Source organism: Garra rufa, chromosome 15 (assembly GCF_049309525.1).
Source record: "Garra rufa chromosome 15, GarRuf1.0, whole genome shotgun sequence".
In the NCBI taxonomy this organism is placed as follows: Eukaryota; Metazoa; Chordata; class Actinopteri; order Cypriniformes; family Cyprinidae; genus Garra; species Garra rufa.
Window position 1 is genome coordinate 37,840,740 of NC_133375.1, and position 19,318 is coordinate 37,860,057.

The 19,318-nt window shown below is 35.1% G+C and overlaps 1 protein-coding gene across 3 annotated transcripts; it reads right to left on the bottom strand.

The window, feature by feature from the left end:
* Positions 1-2,509: 2,509 nt before the first annotated feature.
* LOC141286999 (uncharacterized) lies at positions 2,510-17,934 on the bottom strand. 3 transcript variants are annotated; one of them, XM_073819128.1, is made up of 11 exons: positions 17,821-17,934; positions 17,688-17,729; positions 17,544-17,585; positions 11,527-11,655; positions 9,500-9,907; positions 9,080-9,253; positions 5,405-5,677; positions 5,062-5,103; positions 4,607-4,648; positions 3,211-3,324; positions 2,510-2,917 (listed from the first exon to the last, which is right to left on the bottom strand). In XM_073819128.1, the coding sequence occupies exons 1-11, from the start codon at positions 17,864-17,866 to the stop codon at positions 2,811-2,813; spliced, it is 1,419 nt and encodes a 472-aa protein (XP_073675229.1). In that variant the 5' UTR covers positions 17,867-17,934; the 3' UTR covers positions 2,510-2,810. The 3 variants fall into 3 exon arrangements, with proteins under 3 accessions (XP_073675229.1, XP_073675231.1, XP_073675230.1); XM_073819130.1 differs by lacking the exon at positions 11,527-11,655; XM_073819129.1 differs by lacking the exon at positions 4,607-4,648.
* Positions 17,935-19,318: the final 1,384 nt, after the last annotated feature.

A 19,318-nucleotide genomic window follows, 5' to 3' on the forward strand; every position in this document is an offset into this window, starting at 1 on the left:
CGTTTAATTTATTCTTGGGAAAATGCATTTGGATATAAATGCTGTCGTAATTTACCATGATTTTGTGATTCGAGGGAAATTGAAAAAATACACTTAAATATACCGGAGATGGAGAACAGAAACCAGCTGGCGCCATGTTGCGCATATTATTTTGACGAGTCAGTGGTCTGAGTGCCCATATAAACTACAAACAAGTCAAATGTTGTATCTTTTTGTGAAAAAGGCTAATTAGTGTTCCATTTTATTTGTTTAATAGTCTAAGGGGAGGTCACTCCCTCTCATTCTTGCCACTTTAGCCTATAGAAGCTTTTTTTTCTTCTTCTGTTTCTTGAAATTTGCATTTTCTGATTGTTTTCTAAAAAAAGAGAAACAAATATGATCATTATACCATTTTGACAACAAATCTAATGGAGAGAGTGAATCACCAACTATTTGCTATGTAAAGATAAAGAAATTTTAGAGAGTAAATTCAGAACTCAGTGTGTATTGTAATCATAGTTTTTTGTTAATTTTTTTTTGTCCATACACTCTTAAAAATAAAGGTGCTACACAAAGCCATATAATTTTTTGTTTCACAAAAGGTTCTTTGTGGCCAAAGAAGGTTCTTCAGATTACAAAAAGGTGAGAAAATTATGGTTCTTTAAGGAATGTTTGACAGAATGGTTCTTTGTGGAAACAGAAATGGTTCGTCTATGGCAGTGCTGTAAAGAACCTTTTAAAGCATTTTTATTTTTAAGAGTGTTGAAGGCAAACTTCCACAGAAAAATGTTCTTCTGCAAAAAAGACCATTATTAGAAAGAGGAATAAAACCAGAATAAACATTGCCTGGGTTTTCCCCAGATGGAGAACCTTAATGTTTCCTTCTATTTATTTAACACATTTTGCCATTTATTTTTCAAAGTAAATCCTATTTCCATGTATATTAAATATTAAATATTAATTATTTTAAAAAGATTAGTAGCCACCACCACTATCCAATATGGACTACATCTGAAAAACAGGCTCATATAATTAGCATTCCACAGATGCCTTCTACTGGATATAGTAACAGATCAAATAGCAAGGAAAAAATACATAAGTACAGACATTTTTGCATGTTATTTAAATTGTTAATTCAATAACTGCAGTTCCTACTTTCAAATAAATTAAGCCTTTTCTTAACGTTAATTAATTATGTATATGGGATAACGTCATTGTAAAATGAAAATAGTAATAATCATAAAATAATCTCTGAAATACTTCTACAATTCACCAGGCAGTAGAACTAAAATCAACTAAACACTGCCCCCTACCAGATAAAATCATATTACTCATAACAGGGACAGGGATAAAGTCCTGAAGGCAGTTTTATGATTCTGCATTACTGCTCTTCCACAACAATACACCATGTAAGTTACAGTATGCATACAATAATACCTAAACTATCCAGCATTTTAACATGTATAAAAACAACGTCACAAATTGCAGAAACTTGACACGCTATGATTGTGTAATTTACAATATCTTCCACGACGACGATTAAAAGAATGCACACTTACCTCAATCTGTTTTTGAAGAAAAGAAAGTCCATGTTGTTCTCTGCCCTTCAGCCAAACTCTTTGCCATGCCCTTCGTTTTCTTTACTTTTTGTTTTTTCGCAAGCCATTGCTGCCACAAAGAAAAGGATCTCTTCTTTGGAGTCTCATGTTTTTGGCGCGGAAATTCGTGAATGTGATTGCCTGAAATCGGCAGGTTTTAAAATCGTGCAGTGTACCACTGCGTCCGTAAACAAAGAAAACAAGTCTATGATACCAAGATGACATATTTAAATATTTGTACAGAGAATATTGATTTTAGTTTTATGATATTATTATCCAACCAAACACAAAGTTTCCACAAAGAAAAACTGTTCCCAGCCAACTGCAGTTACCAGGATGAGCCTATGCTATTAGTTTTCACCAGTTGGAATAACATACAGGGAATAATTTGGAATGTGGAGACTGACCAATCAGAATTGAATATTCCACAGAGATGTGTAATTAACTGTATATAATTTTTATATATATATATATATATATATATATATATATATATATATATATAATACTAAAATAAATAATACTAAAATAAGACTGCAACATTCCTTCTCTGCTTACAGTGAAAGAGCAACTGTTTGTTCTGATAATGAGATTGTGCTTCCTCTCCTATTGATTATATTTATCCTGTGTTGTCCCTCAGATACAGCCCCTAATCCTTTACACTTTCCCAGAATCACTGTAGTGTTTACATTCAGCTCAACATGACTGTGTTTCAGTGACAGTTTCTGTCCGTGGTGCTGAAAAACATGAGCGCACACTAATGACTGCTGCACATGCTTTTACATGATTTACAATTTCAAATCAAGTCTACTACTTGCAATACAATAAAAAAATGCTGCTAATAAACTACTACTACTTATTATTCAAACTAATTATTATAGCAGACGTAGTAAAAAGCATGTCAAATGTAAACATGTAAAGACAACATAAAATGTGGTTATAAAATGCATAGAAAGCAAAATATTTATTTATTCATTTTGTACACACTTCTATCTAAATTCTGTACAAAAAAGGAAAAAGCTAAATATAAAGGTCGCAAATATATGCAATACAGCATAGCTACAGTAAGTGGAACATTTTTTCAGAACAATGGAGAATAGACATTTATTTTATGGTTATGCATTATACTTGAAGATAAGGTAATTTTAGTAATTTTTTGAACATTGTGATTAAAATAAGATATTTTACTTCAATGTTAAAGTATTACAGTTTAGCATACAGAAATGTATTTGATCAGTCTGAAATGATTAATTGATTGGTTGTCTCTTCGTTCTTCTTCAGAAACTCTGATGTCTTCTTATATATCCATATAGTATTATCTTTCCCAATAATCATTGAACCTGTTGAAACAAATGCATTCTTAGTTTTTTTTTCTCATTTGATGCAGCAGTTAAAGGGTGGTAATTGCCAACAGCATCTTAAATGTGAGAAAACACAAAGCTCATCCAGCAGCAGTAAAGAGTCACGCGATATGAGCAAGTGAGGTCTTGGTGTTACTTTAACTCTATTGAGATCTGAGAGCTTTTCCTATCCCTCGTTATTTAAAACCAAATGCTATAAATTTTGTATATAGTTTTATGTGTGCAAATGTATATAAGACATGAAGATGAGTTGTTTGGGTTAAAACACACACCTTTTGCTTTGTTCTTGATGATCACTGCCACAGTCGCGATGAGGAGAACAACAGCAAGGCAGGAGAAAAAGCAGATGTAGAATAAAGATACTCCTTTATGATTTTCAGCAAAACCTGAAAGCAAGCATATATATACAAGAAAAACATTAATATATATATAAAAATATATATTTATACAACCATTCGTTCTAGTTCTCAAATCTGATTGGTATCAAATCAGATATTGTACTAGTATCGCTACAGGAACGCCCTTTCACAATTTTGTATTACTCTGCTTGTTCTAGCCAGGTCTTTTTTTTTTTCTTACAGCTAGTGTCATGGAGGACATCCAAATCCTGTATAGTTTTATAAATGTTACTGTTTTTGTAGGATAAATATTACTGAATGTAGTTTTAAGAGGTTTTCAGGCGAGAATGTACTTGTTTACAGTTCAAATATGCAGTTTGTTAATAAAGATAACGTCTATTTGAAAATGTGTCAACGTTTTCGCTCAATACAGCAATACAGCTAATGCTAATGTGTGCACATCTATAAGGGAGAGAGAGTGTGAGAAATAGAGTATGTGCTTTCCATACGTAATTAAACATAATGAGGCAAAAACATGTAAATAATCTGACATTTTTATCCTATTGTTTACTGTATTTACTTGTTTGTTTGGCCAGTGTCATTGTGGGTTTTGGTTATTAAGCTGTTTTGGGCTGCATGGAACTTTGAAATAACTGAAATCGTGTGGCGAAGTGATAGACGTACTGCGGTCAAGTGCTGCCTGGAACTACACTGTAAAAAGTTTTCACCAGATTCAACTTAAAAACCTAAGTTCAGCAGCTGCCTTAAGTTTTTTTTTTAAAGTCATTTTAACTTATTACATTAAAAATTAGTTTCAATGACTTAAGTTGATCTAAATTACAATCTTAAGGCAGCTGCTAAACTGTGTTTTTAAGTTGAAACTGGTGAAAACTTTTCACAGTGTACGTTAGCCGTATGTTTCCTGAGACTAATGCACACCGTTAGAATGTTCGTCAGCCAATCAGATGTCAGCTTTCTCTTTGCACCACAATGTATTTTTCACGGTGTGAGGGCATGATGTGTATTGAGAGTGGCATTGTTTGTTGACTAAGAGTGGTAACTAAGAGTGGGCAGGTTTTCCGAAAGGTCAGTTCATTAACATACAAGTTTAACTATCAAATCGGACGTCTACGAAGTGTTTGTAAATCCTGAGGGGAGTTACGAGAAGTTACTCAGAATTTATTTATATATTTACTCAAATTTCATTAAGGAGGCAAATTGATTTAAAAAAAAAAACACCAAGAGACAGACAAACAAATAAATAAATACATAATCACCACCCAAAATGATCAAAAAGCATGAATACAAAAAGGTAAATCTGCTGACTTACTCTGTGTCTGGTTATATGGTGTGCTCATGTTGGTGGGTTGAGCTTCAATACATACAAACAAACACATAGTATAAGTGTGTGTGCATATACACACACACACGCACATATATACATACCACTGTATTACTGCCATTAAACCATTTTAGGGATAATTAAACACTCTACAGGACAGGAGATATATATATATATATATATATATATATATATATATATAAAAAGCTGTCTTTTTGGCCCCCCTAAACCATTATAAAGAAACTTCAGAAATTACTTAAATTACTTAACTAAATGTTAACTAAAGGGGACATCAGATGCCCATTTTCCATAAGTTGGTATGATTCTTTAGGGTCTTCATGACATGTCTGTAACATACTTTGGTTCAAATTCTTCAATGGTCGTGTAAAAAATACCTTTTTTTAACTTGTCAAAAACAGCTTTGAAAAAATCTGCTGACTTACTCTGTGTCTGGTAATATGGTGTGCTCATGATGGTGTGTTGAGCTTAAATAAAAAAGAAATTTTACAATTCAAAAATGAAAATTGAACATTAAATTCAATAATAAATGCATTAATAATATTAATAAATGAATGAACATGAAACAATGAGTATAGTATACCACTGTATTACTGCCATTAAAACGTTAGGGAAACCCCATTAAACACTGCATGACATGTAAAAAATATATATATTTTAAAATGTTTAAAATACATTGACAATGACATTGAGGTGTCACAATCCAACATGCCAGCAAAACAGAGCATTAGGATTGAAATACTTTTACATTATATTTCTATGTTTTACCAGATGGGCTGTAGGTGTAGGTCTCACTCTGATGGTTCTCAACAAAATGAATCTTGTGCTCACAGGTGAAGGAAGTTGGTGGACTCACTTTCACTTCAAACACACACTTTTCATTTGAATGGCACAGTGTGTTGTTCAGGGTATAGTTGTGTTTACCCTCCAGGAACAGGTGGAAAGAGCTCTCAATGAGTCTCCTTCCAAAAGAACACATGACAATTACATGCTCTCTGTCTTCCATCTGCCTGAACACTGTAATATTGGGCACTGGGACATCTGAAACACACCAACATCTGATCATTTTAAACTTTTTATGTTTTGATTATTTTTTAAGTGCTATGATTTACTATTTACTATGAAACTATTTTCATTGAAAAGAGCAAGAAAAGACAAAACTGTCTAAAATGTAAGGGCCAGTTTCATGTTTCTAGTATTGTACTTTCAATATAGTACTTACACCTCCACCATTTCAAAAACTAGCAAGTTAAAAATACAGCGGGTAAAATAAGTACTGAACATGTCACTATTTTTCTCAGTAAATATATTTTTAAAAGTGCAGTTTTTCACCAGATGTCGGTAACAACCCAAGTAATTAATACATACAAAGAAAACAAAACAAATATATTCAAAAATCAAATTATGTGTAATAAAATGGAGTGGCACAGGGAAAAAATATTGCACATGCTTACTGCAATTTATTTAATACTTTGTACAAAAGCCTTTGTTGCTAATGGCAGATTTAAGATGCCGCCTGTATGGAGAAAGTAGTTGCATGCATTGCTCAGGTGTGTATCTTAAGAGGAGCTGGTTAATAGTAAAAAAATAAAGTGTTCTTTCCACTTCAGCCCCAACAGTGCTCACTGGAAAAGTTTAGAAATCCTTCTGTAACCATGCCATCTGTAGGAGTGAATGTGTACCTAGGGTGATGTGTTATTCTCACCATAACTGTGATATAAATAGATAGTTTTCCTACTGCGGTAGGTAGGCGTTTGCCCCTGAAGGGCAAAAGGTCTTTGAACCCAATAGCGCAAAGCTGATGTGACTGTGAAACTTCCCATAATGTAAGCTTTGGAAATTGAATTGGATATTATGCACTTTAGTGTTTTATGGCGCCAATAAACTATATGATGATGCAATAGAAGAATAGTCTTCTCGTTCCTTATGGAGAGATTCAACGAGGAAGTAACAAGAGGCAGGATTGCTTTCTAATTACTGATAGATGTCAGCTGGTGTCTTAAGGCCGGGACACACCAAGCAAATGGATACGCCCGGCAGTTGGTGGGCGTCGGTGAAGCGCTTCGGTTCGGTGTGTTCCACACGTCGGCTTTCGTCGGGCTCGCGTCGGCCAAAGTTTGCCCGATTCGACATGTTGAATCGGCGTCGGGCTTGTTGGGGCTGTCTGGGAAAGAGAGCGCTCTGATTGGCTGTTCAGACATCGAATCAGAGCGCGTGGAGGACTTGAACGTGAAGTAACGTAACAAGCAAAGAAAAGAGTCAAGAGGGAACCGGCTCACTGTCATCATTTCGCAATTCGCACAATTTCGAAACCAACTATGGCTGTGTGGAACGAAGCTATTGAAGGCGAGCTGATCAATTTGAACCAAGACAGGCCAGCGCTGTACGACATAACGGAAAACGCTATGCAAACCCTGCGGCGGTTCTTCCGGGTTCTCTTCTTGGAATGAAAATACAGACTACTGCCATCTGCAGGTACGCCACGGTATATCTCTTCACGCATGCGCAGAAAGCACCTTCTAGTTTGTAGTCGGGTTTCATCAGTTCGGTGTGTTCGAGCTCAGTTTAATTGCCCAGACGCCCGCAGACGCAGCCGACTAGAGGCGACAAGACGGTCGGCTTTCGTCGGCGTCGGGTTGGTGTGTCCCGGCCTTTACACGACAGAGATGTGAAGCGGGCGTATCCATTTGCGAGCTTCTATTTAACAACAAAGACGTGGTCATAAACAGGCAGGATCGAACACTGGAAAACAAGGCTAGACAAAAGAGTAAACTAGTAAACAAAGGCGTGGGTCAAACATCGGCGAACTTTATCCAAAGGGCAGAGTAAAAGGGGTAATCTGAAACAGGCTAGAGTCCTGGCAAAAAAAATACAGTTTCCATACGGGACTCGACGACGGGTAATCCAAAGCAAGTGAAATCCAGGATAGACAGATAACAGACAGGACGAGATAAACCAGGCTGGGATCAAGACACAGAATAAACAAGACTAGACATGGGCAATTAGGACAGAGAACTGGCTCCGTAATGTAGCTATCGGCTAGGAGAGCGATAAACGCTAAACAATACTCGGCGATCTGAAATAGGAATCCAATGCTTACATAGTATGTTTGATTGGTTGCTGCTGTGTGTGTGTAATCATTGCAATGGATGATGGGAAGTGTAGTCCAGGGTGACATGCAACAGTTTGTGTAGTGTGAGAGTTAATGTAATGAGTGTGCGACATCTGGTGGTCGTAACACCTTTCTTCATGTTCAATTTTCCCATTTCATTCCATTTTAGAACACATAACTTAAAGGAGTAGTTCACTTTCAGAACAAAAATTCACAGATAATACACTCAACCCCTTGTCATCCAAGATGTTCATGTCTTTCTTTCTTCAGTCATAAGGAAATTATGTTTTTTGAAGAAAACAATTCAGGATTTCTCTCCATAAAATGGACTTCTATGGTGCCACCGAGTTTGAACTTCCAAAACGCAGCTTCAAAGGGCCTCTAAACGATCAAAGCCGAGGAAAAAAGAATCTTATCTAGCAAAATGATGGGTTATTTTCTTTAAAAAAAAATAACATTATATGGAGAGAAATCCTGAAATGTTTTCCTAAAAAAAACAACACAATTTCTTTACAACTGAAGAAAGAAAGACATGAACATCTTGGAAGACAGAGTGGTACATTATCTGTAAATTCTTGTTCTGAAAGTGAACTACTCCATTAATTTCTGAACTTATTGGTTTTGTTTTATTTTATTGATAACTTGGGTTGTTATCGACATCTGTTGAAAATTTCATGTCAACAGCACCTTTAGAAATATATTTACTGAGAAAATGGTCAATTCTTATTTTACCCGCTGTAAAAGCTATACATTAGCTTTTAACATCTTACAACTGCTTTACAGTAGACATGTTAAAAACTGACTGACTTCATATGAAAACTAGATAAAATGTATATTCTTGGTCTAAAATATTTTATCAATTTTTACAACTTCGCTTTATTCGCTTTAGACCATCTACAAATGTAAAATAAAGGCTGCAATTGACTCGAAACCCTCCCCCCCACAGCAGTGATTGGTTTTGTTATAGTTAATTTCAAAGCTTTTAATGTACTCTCAATAATTATTAATAGTAATAAAAAAAATAATAATGCACTAATACTGGGCATTCCTAGATTTTATACAATAGTAGTTTAATAAACAGTAAGTTAATATTAAGCGACTTACATTTTAGACACAATATTGACTGTTTTTTTTTTTTTTTTTGCCTTTATCACAAAAGGGTAGTTATTTGACAGGAAGCAAGAGAAAGAGAGGTGGGATGGGAAAGGTCCACGAGCCTGGACTCGAACTCGGGATGCCCAAAGCTCAATGGTGCTATATGTCGAAAGTTTTTTAAATCTAATTAATAGTGACGTTTCTGTAGTGAATAATGAATTGTTGTGTTGTCATACTTCTTTTGGGGCAGAAGCCCCACTTTCCCTCCATGTCATAATCTTTCTCTGTTGAACACCACAGCTGGCCTTCTGTTCTGCCATCCACAGTGCAGTCAGCGTACCATTTGCCACCGAACTTAAAAGGGAAGTGGCATGGTTTTCCTAATGAATTACCACCTATAGTATATACCTCTGCAAAACAGAAAGAAATTAAATTAGGGGTTTATGTTTGTTTATAATGGCTTAAGAGTTTGACTAAACTAAGATGATTAAAAGCATCATAAGGAAAGTTTTTCACCTAGTATAACAAATACTTATATGATACTGGGAAATTCATAATAGACATTAGATATGAATTAAATATTTTGGGAGCCATTATTATGAAATCTTAATCTCTGTCCGAAATTTCTTATCTGTTAGGTGGACTTTTGGTCTTACCATGATATCCAAGAGAGCACAAAGTTTTGTTGGTCCCATAAATCAGCCAGCGACTCCAAACACCTGTTCCCTTAAACAACATCACATTTGGCTCATCATAATTTCCATAGTTCAAGTGCAGTGAATGTCCCTTCAGACAAAACAAGTTTTCATCTTTACATTCCCAGGTTTGCACTGGGCTAAATTCATTGCAGGGCAGAAGGATAATTTTGACCCAGTTGTCTATCTTCTCTGACCCCAAGCAGAGAGCTAATGAGAGGCTCATGATTTGTGAAGAGGAAATCCATCTGAAATGCTGAGCCTTAGATGATACATCACATGGCACAGTATGTATCACAGTAGGATTCACGACTTTGACACATTTGTTGTGGTCCTCGTTGTAGATGAGGAAAGAGACGATGTCTGGATCTATGGAAAATTATATCAGACACTGTAAATGACAACAGATTCCATAGATTGTAAACTTAATAAAAAAAATGTTGAGGTTGGGTAACGTAATCCAGCTTCCCTGAGTGGGAACAAGACACTGTGCATAACGCAATGGGAACAATGGGCTAAGACCAACTGTGCACTAACGAAATAAAAATGTGTTTCATGTGTTAAACGCTCAAATAACACTCAACCACCCCTATTATGCCATTTGAATACTGTATGTGTTGCTGTATGTGAATTAGGGATGTCAACGACAGCCTTTGACAGGGCTGTGGGACATAAGACAGAGCCTATCTTTTTTCTCATATCTTCATGTCTTTTCCAAATATTCCAAAGCAAATTAAACCGTTTGTAAATGGTCAGAAAAACTAATTTTATAGAACTCATTCCTATGACTTACTAATTTGTGCCCATGCACGGTCAATGTTTCATTAATTTGTTCCCTAGATAACTCATGATTTAACTAAAATGAGAGAATGTATTAATTCATGACCACCTTGAGAAAAGTTACTCAGTGAATTTTCTAATTGCAAAAAGATAATATCAACAGTTTCAACAAAGAAAACTTTGTATGGTGCTTTACTACACATAAGAGCAGATTCATTGTTGAATGCTTCAAATATCACCAACTATACAATGATAAAGCAAAATGTTTCCTTATTTGCTGGTTCAAGTTTGGGCCGTTTCCGTTTTCCTTATAGACACTTTAAACAATATACTTTTGTTTTATCACTTTTATCCACTCAGTATTAAGCATGTGAGTTATATAGCCTAGTTATGGATTAATTGGGTTTAATTTAGTTGTAATTTAGATTATGTGCTCAATATGCATAAGCTCTGTGTATATATACAACTAATAAAGTTATTTGACTGTTTTCCTTAATTCTCTGTTAAAATAATATGAAATATGTCTTTAAAATTAGTTTCGTGAGTTTTTAAAGTTAAACAAATGACAGAACAGTTGAGTGAGTGGAGGAGACGTTTCTGTGTTGGGGTTTGGCGGTACGGGAGTTTGAGGAAAATGCCATGCGGTAATCGCTTTGTTTGTCTTTAATTTGAAGGAGTTTAACATCAGCATTGAGTTCATTTATGACTAAGATGCGTCTCTGTCATGAACCTGAGGGTGGGGTCCATTGTAACATCTGAAGGGCACGTTGTGACATAACCAAATGACAGCTTAAAATGTTATTTAGTCGAATGGAAAAAAATATATACACGACAGACTATAATATTTTATCAATAAAAATTATTAACTTTTTCACACAAATTAATGGCATTTCTTTAAGAATTTAAAAGTATCGAATTTTGGAGTTTGACAATGAACATATCGCAACCATGCTTGGGACAGCAGTGATCGCAACACACAGCTGAACAGTGTAGTTCAAATCAATGTGCACAAATAAATTAAACACATTTAGACATTCAGAAAAACACTCCACACACAGCTCTCATAGAACACAGGACAAATAAATGAGCCAAAATGCTTTACTAGTTCTAGTTTTGGTATTAAAATATGTCATTCCCATACCAAAACTACATGATTTTGTGTCAATGTTATGCAGATTGACCATAAACACAACTAACAAGCTTCCTACCACTGTGGCCATCCTTCACAAAAGTAATATCTACTAGGGATGTCCCGATCAGGTTTTTTTGCCCTCGAGTCTGAGTCAGAGTCATTTGATTTTGAGTATCTGCCGATACAGAGTCCCGATCCGATACTTCTATAATACATAAAAAAGAATAAAGAAGAGTGAAGAAACAGATCCAGGATGTTCCTTATTTTTTATTGAATTAACATTCAACAACTCTGTTAACAAACAGAGCACTTCTGTGAGGTAGCTTGAACAATCAAGTAATAAATTACATATACTTCACTTCTGGACTTTAGTGCAACAGTAAATATATAAAAAAAGTCTAATATAAAAACAAATAGCACCTCAAGTTAAAATATTCGGCAGGCATGCAAACAAATGAAAAAATAAAAGTGTTTGCTGTGTTTCTGTGTGGAGTCAAGAGGTCTAACTCTGCCACCAAATAACTATAGTGGTGTTAAAAAATAATGAGAATATATATACCAGAGGTTGCGTTAGACTGTTACATTACCCGTCATTTTGACGGACAGGGTCATAAAAATTTCGTCATAATTCATTACCCATCATTTTAATTTTCATATTTTATTTATGATGCATTTAATTGCATTTTTTTTATATGTTGAAGAGAACAGATGAGACTGCTTAACTGTTGATGTTCAAAACCACAGTGACATCGATTTTAATATATTCTCATTTTAATGAGCAATATTGATCAGTAAATCCCAGTCGATCTTTTGGTCTGTGCTGTTTTCAGTCGATGACTAACAACAAGTACATAGTGCGCCTCCCATCCAATAAATCGCAATGAAACAAAGTCTCAAATTTCAAATTCAATTTCATTAGGAAATTCAAGCAATAAATACCGTTTTGGTGCTCTTTAATGTGGTATGATACAGTGTTGTTTTCGTCAACGATGACGATGACGAAATCATTTCGTTGACGCCACTTTTTTTCATGACGATAACGAGACGATGACGAGATTAAAATGGCTCGTTGATGACTAAAACATGACGAGACGTGTGTGAGTTTTCGTAGACGAGACGAGAATAGACGAAAATGTTAGTGGGTGGTCCGTCAGACGTTTAAAATGCATGACATTTCTGCTTATTGTGCATGCCAATCAAAACCTAAAACGTATCTGCCGCTATGGCAAGCCGTTTTAGCATTAAATACTCTTTGCCATACTAGTATGGCAAGCCGTTTTAGCATTCTATCCTTGTTTGTCTTTTATGTTTTAAAACATTCCTTCATTATTGAATTATTGGTGAAAACAGTCGATCCGGAAGCTCACATTGTGTTGAACTATAGATCTGCCATTTTCAGAACTTACAAGTGACACTACCCAACAGCAAAATACTTACTGACCTACATTAATTTGTTAAAAGATTATTTCCCCTTTTTTGACTAAAACTAGACTAAAAACTTTTTGACTTTTCGTCGACTAAAACTAAACTAAAACCTTTTTGACTTTTCGTCAACTAAAATTGGACTAAAACTATCACATATAGAAGTGACTAAAATTTGACTAAAACTAATCAGCATTTTAGTCCAAAAGACTAAGACTAAGACTAAATCTAAGATGGTTGCAAAAACAACACTGGTATGATAGATCGTTGTAGCTTCTTAGTACTACTGCGCCTGTGCGTAATCAAACGCATAGCAAAAGGCAAGTTCTGGAGCAAATGCTCTGTTGACACCATAGGGGTTGCCACACTGGTGCGCACTCGCCACCAACCGGACAGGGGTGAGATTTACAGCTAATAATTACACTAGATCACCCTCTGTGTAATCTGTCAAAGTTACGGACGGCCTTCAGATTTTACCGTCATTGCAACAAAAATTCAGTTTTCGGTTAAGGCGACCTATGATATATACATATATATCCGAGTCCTGATCAGGAGGTAATGTCCGATTCCGATCGAGTCTGAAACCACGTGATCGGGCCGATTTCCGATCACGTGATATCTACCACTGTTTTATCGCAGGTAGAATGCAAAATGTTTCAATACAAACATTTCAGTCAAATGGAATTTATCCGATATTTCAAACTTTTAACCCACAAGAGAAAATAAACCCGCCTCAACAGTTTAAAATCAATCCAATTCCATGAAAAAAAAAAAAAAAATCCGGATTTGGCCACCCTACATAAGCTGCATTTAAATACTCTGCATATTGATAGCGACTTTGTGATGCGCGAAAACTATATTCAATATTAGAATGTTTGCGGGAGCGGGATTAAGCAAACAGTCCTCATGCAAGTCTTTAATACAAAAACGCACACAATGAATGGTGACTGTAGAGACCAAAAGCCGAATCCCAGGCATTTTGGGCGATTTAGAAATCCCGGCCGGACACATTTTTTTAAAAGTTCAAGACACGTAGCTAAGACAAGTGTTTGGCGAACATGCCATGCGGCAATTGCTTTTTTTTTTTTCTTTTTTTTTTTTACTTTAATTGATGTTAAAATTGAGCTATCAATTTTCAATAGACTGGGGGCACTACTGAAGTATTAACATATGAGGAGAAAGGGACAAAACTAAAATCTTCTCCATCAGAGGCCAACTGCTCTGTAAAAGGTAAGAATCACATTAAATACCGTCTTACGGGTTTGGAACAACACGAGGGTAAGTAAATGATGACATAATTTTCTTTCTCAAGTGAAGTGTGCTCAGCTTATATTAGTAAGTGTTACGATATTGTAGACTGCAGAACATACATTTTAAGTTTTTCAAAGTTTACTCTGTAAATGAATGAATTCTATTAATTTTTATTTGCTGATATAAAGTTTTACAATGTTTGAAACACTATGTACATTCTTTTAAATGGTTCAAGTTATTCTGAATGAGTCATCATATAAGCTAGGTGTTTTTATTGTTATTTTTATTTATTTATTTTTCCATGGTCCACTGGTCTCTAAACTAGTGTTAGTAGTGTTAATGATGCTCTGTAATTTGCACTGTTGTAAGATTGTAAAGTGAATTAATGTTTTCTTTTGAGATGCCTGTTTGCCGTTTCATTACAGTATTGTAGAAAATTTTAGAAATATTTAAATACAGATTGAATGCATCTTTAAAATAAAATATGTGGCTTATAAAGATAAACTGGTAAATATCACTTTAAAAACAACAAGGCTTATGTTTGATTAACTTAAAGGGATAGTTCGAGCATTTAAGACATGAAGTTGTATTCAATCCTTATCAGCACTATAGTGTATACACACTGACCCACACTGCGTTCACCTCCCTGGTCAGAGTTCTGGCCGCTGGAAGTTTTTCAAGAAAGTAGTCACGGTTAGTTTCCGGGGCCTCAAAACTGTGCGTTTTTACGTGAAAAAAATATATGCGTTTCAAAGCTTGATTAATTTACATCACAAAAAACACTCCTGACAAAAATCATACCTCAGTTTTAATCGGCACTATTTTCTTTCCGTTTCCATCAATCTGCGCTGCTGTCAGTTCGCACGTTCCTATCAACTGTTGATAGCGCGACTCACTGACAACATGTCTGACTACGAAACTTCTGATGATGAAACCAATTTTAGCACAATGTCAGACGGAACAGACGATATATATATTTTTATATTAGACCTCGTTTCACGTGATTTCCACAGGAGTCTAAACATACAGATTGTTTACTGTACAGTTTAGACATGTGATCTCCAGTCCTCGTGAGCTACTGTCTTGGTTTTAGTTTTTCTCTGATGCAACACACCTGACTCAAATCAACGGGTAATTAGCAGGCTTGTACAGAATGTCTCATTTGAGAAAGTTGTCCTGTCATAGGAAAACATCGAGCTGCAGGAATGTAGCTCACGATGACCGGAGTTGGAGATACCTGGTTTAGACCTAACGTTACCTGTATGTGACTTCAAGCACACTTATAAACACGATGATACCGACACACGTTCCGCATAGTTACAGATAATAACAAATATAGCAAAGCATCATATTTTGTTGTGTTATATAGATTCAATTAAATTCATTAGTTATGACATTTGCCGATTTTCTCACCACGTAGACAGTCGATTATTGTCGATGCTATCACTGCCCCGGTTAGAATATTCTCAGTGTAACGTTAGCCTAAAAACCGACGTTAGCTTCAAAATAAACCTGTCGTATGCGACATAAAGTTAGTAAATAGAGCTTACCCGTGGTACTGGTACAGCAGAACTCTTTAAAATCCGTTTTTTGATTTTTCCTCCTTGGTTGGGGATGTAATCGTCTTCGCTGAAGTGAGCATTGCACACACGAAAATCCTTGATACTGGATATTTTAGCTCACGCAGAGTAGCCGATGGCAACCAGCCAAAGCTGTCTCATAACTATATCCGAAACAGGAAAATGATGGAATCTGAAAGGCGATCCCTGCACATTCTTGTGGTCACAACCTGGGAATTTACAAGTTCGCACCATTGTTAATTTTCTACTTTTTACGTCGTTGTCATTCGAGTGTGTAATGGAACAGCTGATCGGAACGTGCGAACTGACAGCAGCGCGGATTGATGGAAACGGAAAGAAAATAGTGCCGATTAAAACTGAGGTATGATTTTTGTGAGGAGTGTTTTTTGTGATGTAAATTAATCAAGCTTTGAAACGCATATATTTTTTTCACGTAAAAACGCACAGTTTTGAGGCCCCGGAAACTAACCGTGACTACTTTCTTGAAAAACTTCCAGCGGCCAGAACTCTGACCAGGGAGGTGAACGCAGTGTGGGTCAGTGTGTATACACTATAGTGCTGATAAGGATTGCATACAACTTCATGTCTTAAATGCTCGAACTATCCCTTTAATATCACATTTTGCAAACTGAAAAAATTGAGTTGCCAACTGAAAAATTGAGTGCCATAGAATGGAAAACTGAATTTACCTTGGCATAGTTAAATAATAACAGTTCAGTACATGGACATGACATACCATGAGTCTCAAACACCATCGTTTCCTCCTTCTTATATAAATCTAATGTTTGCAAAAGACCACCGAAAAATAGGTCAATTCCAACATAACACCGACTGTTACGAAACTTTTCCGAGATCGTTAATAGTTAAGCCTCCAACATTTGCATCGCCCAATCATCATTAACGTCAGTACATCAGTTAAACAAGGCAAGCCACTGAAGGGACACGGTTAGCTTAATGCTAGCACTAGCTAGAGAGATGACTGCGCTGATGATGGTGAATGATGGAGAAATAACTGCGCTGATGATGGCGAATGATTTACAGATCTTCAGAATCACTGAGCAGCTCAACTTGTGTGGTAAGAAGCACTCCCTCTGCATTGTAACTTTACACAGAGCACATGCGATCACAGTAATGAAACTAAAATATCCGCGATTCAAAACGGCAGATTCAACAAACCGCATATTAAAAGCGGCTAGAGCTCCTAATTAAATATATATTTTTATCCATGTGCGAGCTATTGAGCTCTGTGAAACAGCCAATCAGACCGGAGCTCATTAATATTCATGAAGCTTTCAAATAACAGAGCATTTCATTCTAGGGGCAAATCCTAGGGTTGTAAATGGACCTGTAAAACCATTTCTGGAGATTTTTTGCCCTTTTCTATGCCATATACCTTCTATGTAGATATCAGAGAACAATTTAAAATATTCTCCTAATGCATTCTATGGCACCTTTAAGATTTCAAGTTGGAAACATGTAAAGTCTAATAAAACAAACAAGAATAAAATGAGTTCAAAATACTTAAAAGCCTGAAACAAATAGTAAAATGGACACAGCATTTTTTACAGTAATTTCCCCCTCCACCCACATGTTCACCACATTGAGAAATGTGAAAACAGGAATTAAAAGTGAATGACAAGAAAACAAACCTGCAAAATTAGAGTGTGAGATGGTGAGGATTTGGGAAGAGAAATAAAAAAAAGATTAAATTTGTGGAAATTCGTGACCAACCCGCAAAACAGAACACAAAGAATTAGTGCTTAATTATATCAATTCCTATCCTTGCACTTTAAAATAATCTGAAAATGAACTGACAGATGAAAGTGATTAGATGACTCACCTGTCACTGAAGTAGAAGTAGTGTGCCATGCATCAGGAGAATCTGTACAAAAACACAGCAAATTATAATGACTCATGTCCTTGTACTTTAAAATATTTTCAAAATATTTCTAAAAACAACTGAAAGGTTTTCAAGTTAATGCACCTGTCGTTGTATGATAATTTGGATCCCATGCATGAGACGCATCTAGAAACACAGCAAAAATGTAGATTAAAAAACAGTAGATAATATTATTTATATATACATAATTCGAGACAAAGAAATGTAATCCACTTACTGAAAACTGACCAAAGGGCCAATAAAAGGATGTAAAGCCAGTTCATGCTGTCATAGATTAGAGACTACAGCTATCTGAGATACACGGACGGCAATGTCTTAACACTTAATAGACTTCTTCTGTATGTATTAACAAGAAAAATGCAGAGATGTCGAAAAGCAGAAGTGGCTCTTATGACAAACATTAATATTATACTTTCAAAATATTGCTGCTGGGTCATTCCATGTCAAATGAAACACATTTCAGAAACTTCCTATGGTCATTTTTTTTTTTATATTGTCAGTATTTTTTTTCTGAAGAAAGGTAAACATGTATCGTCATGGATGTACAGTATATTTATGGAGTAATCCACTATTATGTAGAGGGGAATCAAAATGGCAATTTTCACCTAAGATTTGGAGCCAAATTACAGGGGCATACAAATTACTTTAAAAGATTGCAACATAATTGTTATTTTTACACAGAGATTGATAGGTTTGTTAAAAAAATCTATTGACTTTAGCGGTCCTTGTTGCATTATGTGCCAATGGTGACCGTTCAAAAATCTGAAAAAAATAAAATTAAATAAAATTCTCCAAAGTTTGCATGCATGTAACTCAAGAAATATTGAAGATATCTTAATTCCCTTTGGCATATTCTTTTTTTTAAGGTCCTGTATGATTCAGTTCCAAAAATATGGGGGAAAATGATTGCTGCATCATTGTCCTGTGGTGTTAAAAAGTCTTTTATCTCTTACTTGTAAAGGCAAATATTCCTTGAAACCACACATTCATAAGGCTAAACAACAATGGAAAAATAATATAAAACATAATAATATAATATAAATAACTAATCAATGAATCAATCAATATAATTATTATATAAATGGTTTAAATGATTATACGATTAAACGGGATAATAAGATCTAGATAAATGGTTATACATGAGTGAATTCATAAATGAATAACTGAATATAAAAGAAAGAAATTAAAACAACTCTTGCACAACAAACACACAGGTTGTTATGAAGAATCCTTATGTATTTCTGGATGCAGATAATCATTTTTACACAATCTATAGATAGTTACAGCGACACTTTTTTTCTTTGTGGCTATTAAATAAAATTTAATAAAAAATGATCTTCCCTTGGTTCAATTTAATACAATTAATATATATAAATTGTATTATCTAATAAGATCATTGGAGTATGTTTAACAAGAAAAATACCATTACAGTCTTTCCACTTCAAAATGTCGTAGTTAATTCAATGTGTTACTTTTTGATTTTGCTTTTACTTTATTGTTGAATTGATTCCAAAATGTGCCTTGTGTACAGTACTTAGACATAGACTGTATATGCTATATTTTATCTCTCTAAATGAGATTTTGGGATCATTATCATGATAAAAAATAAAACCATTCCCAATCAAGTGCTTTCCAGAAGGAGTGGCATGACGAATTAAAACCTTGCCTTACTCCATAATACTCGTTGTCTTGGCCTTTCATTTCCTTTTCATCCT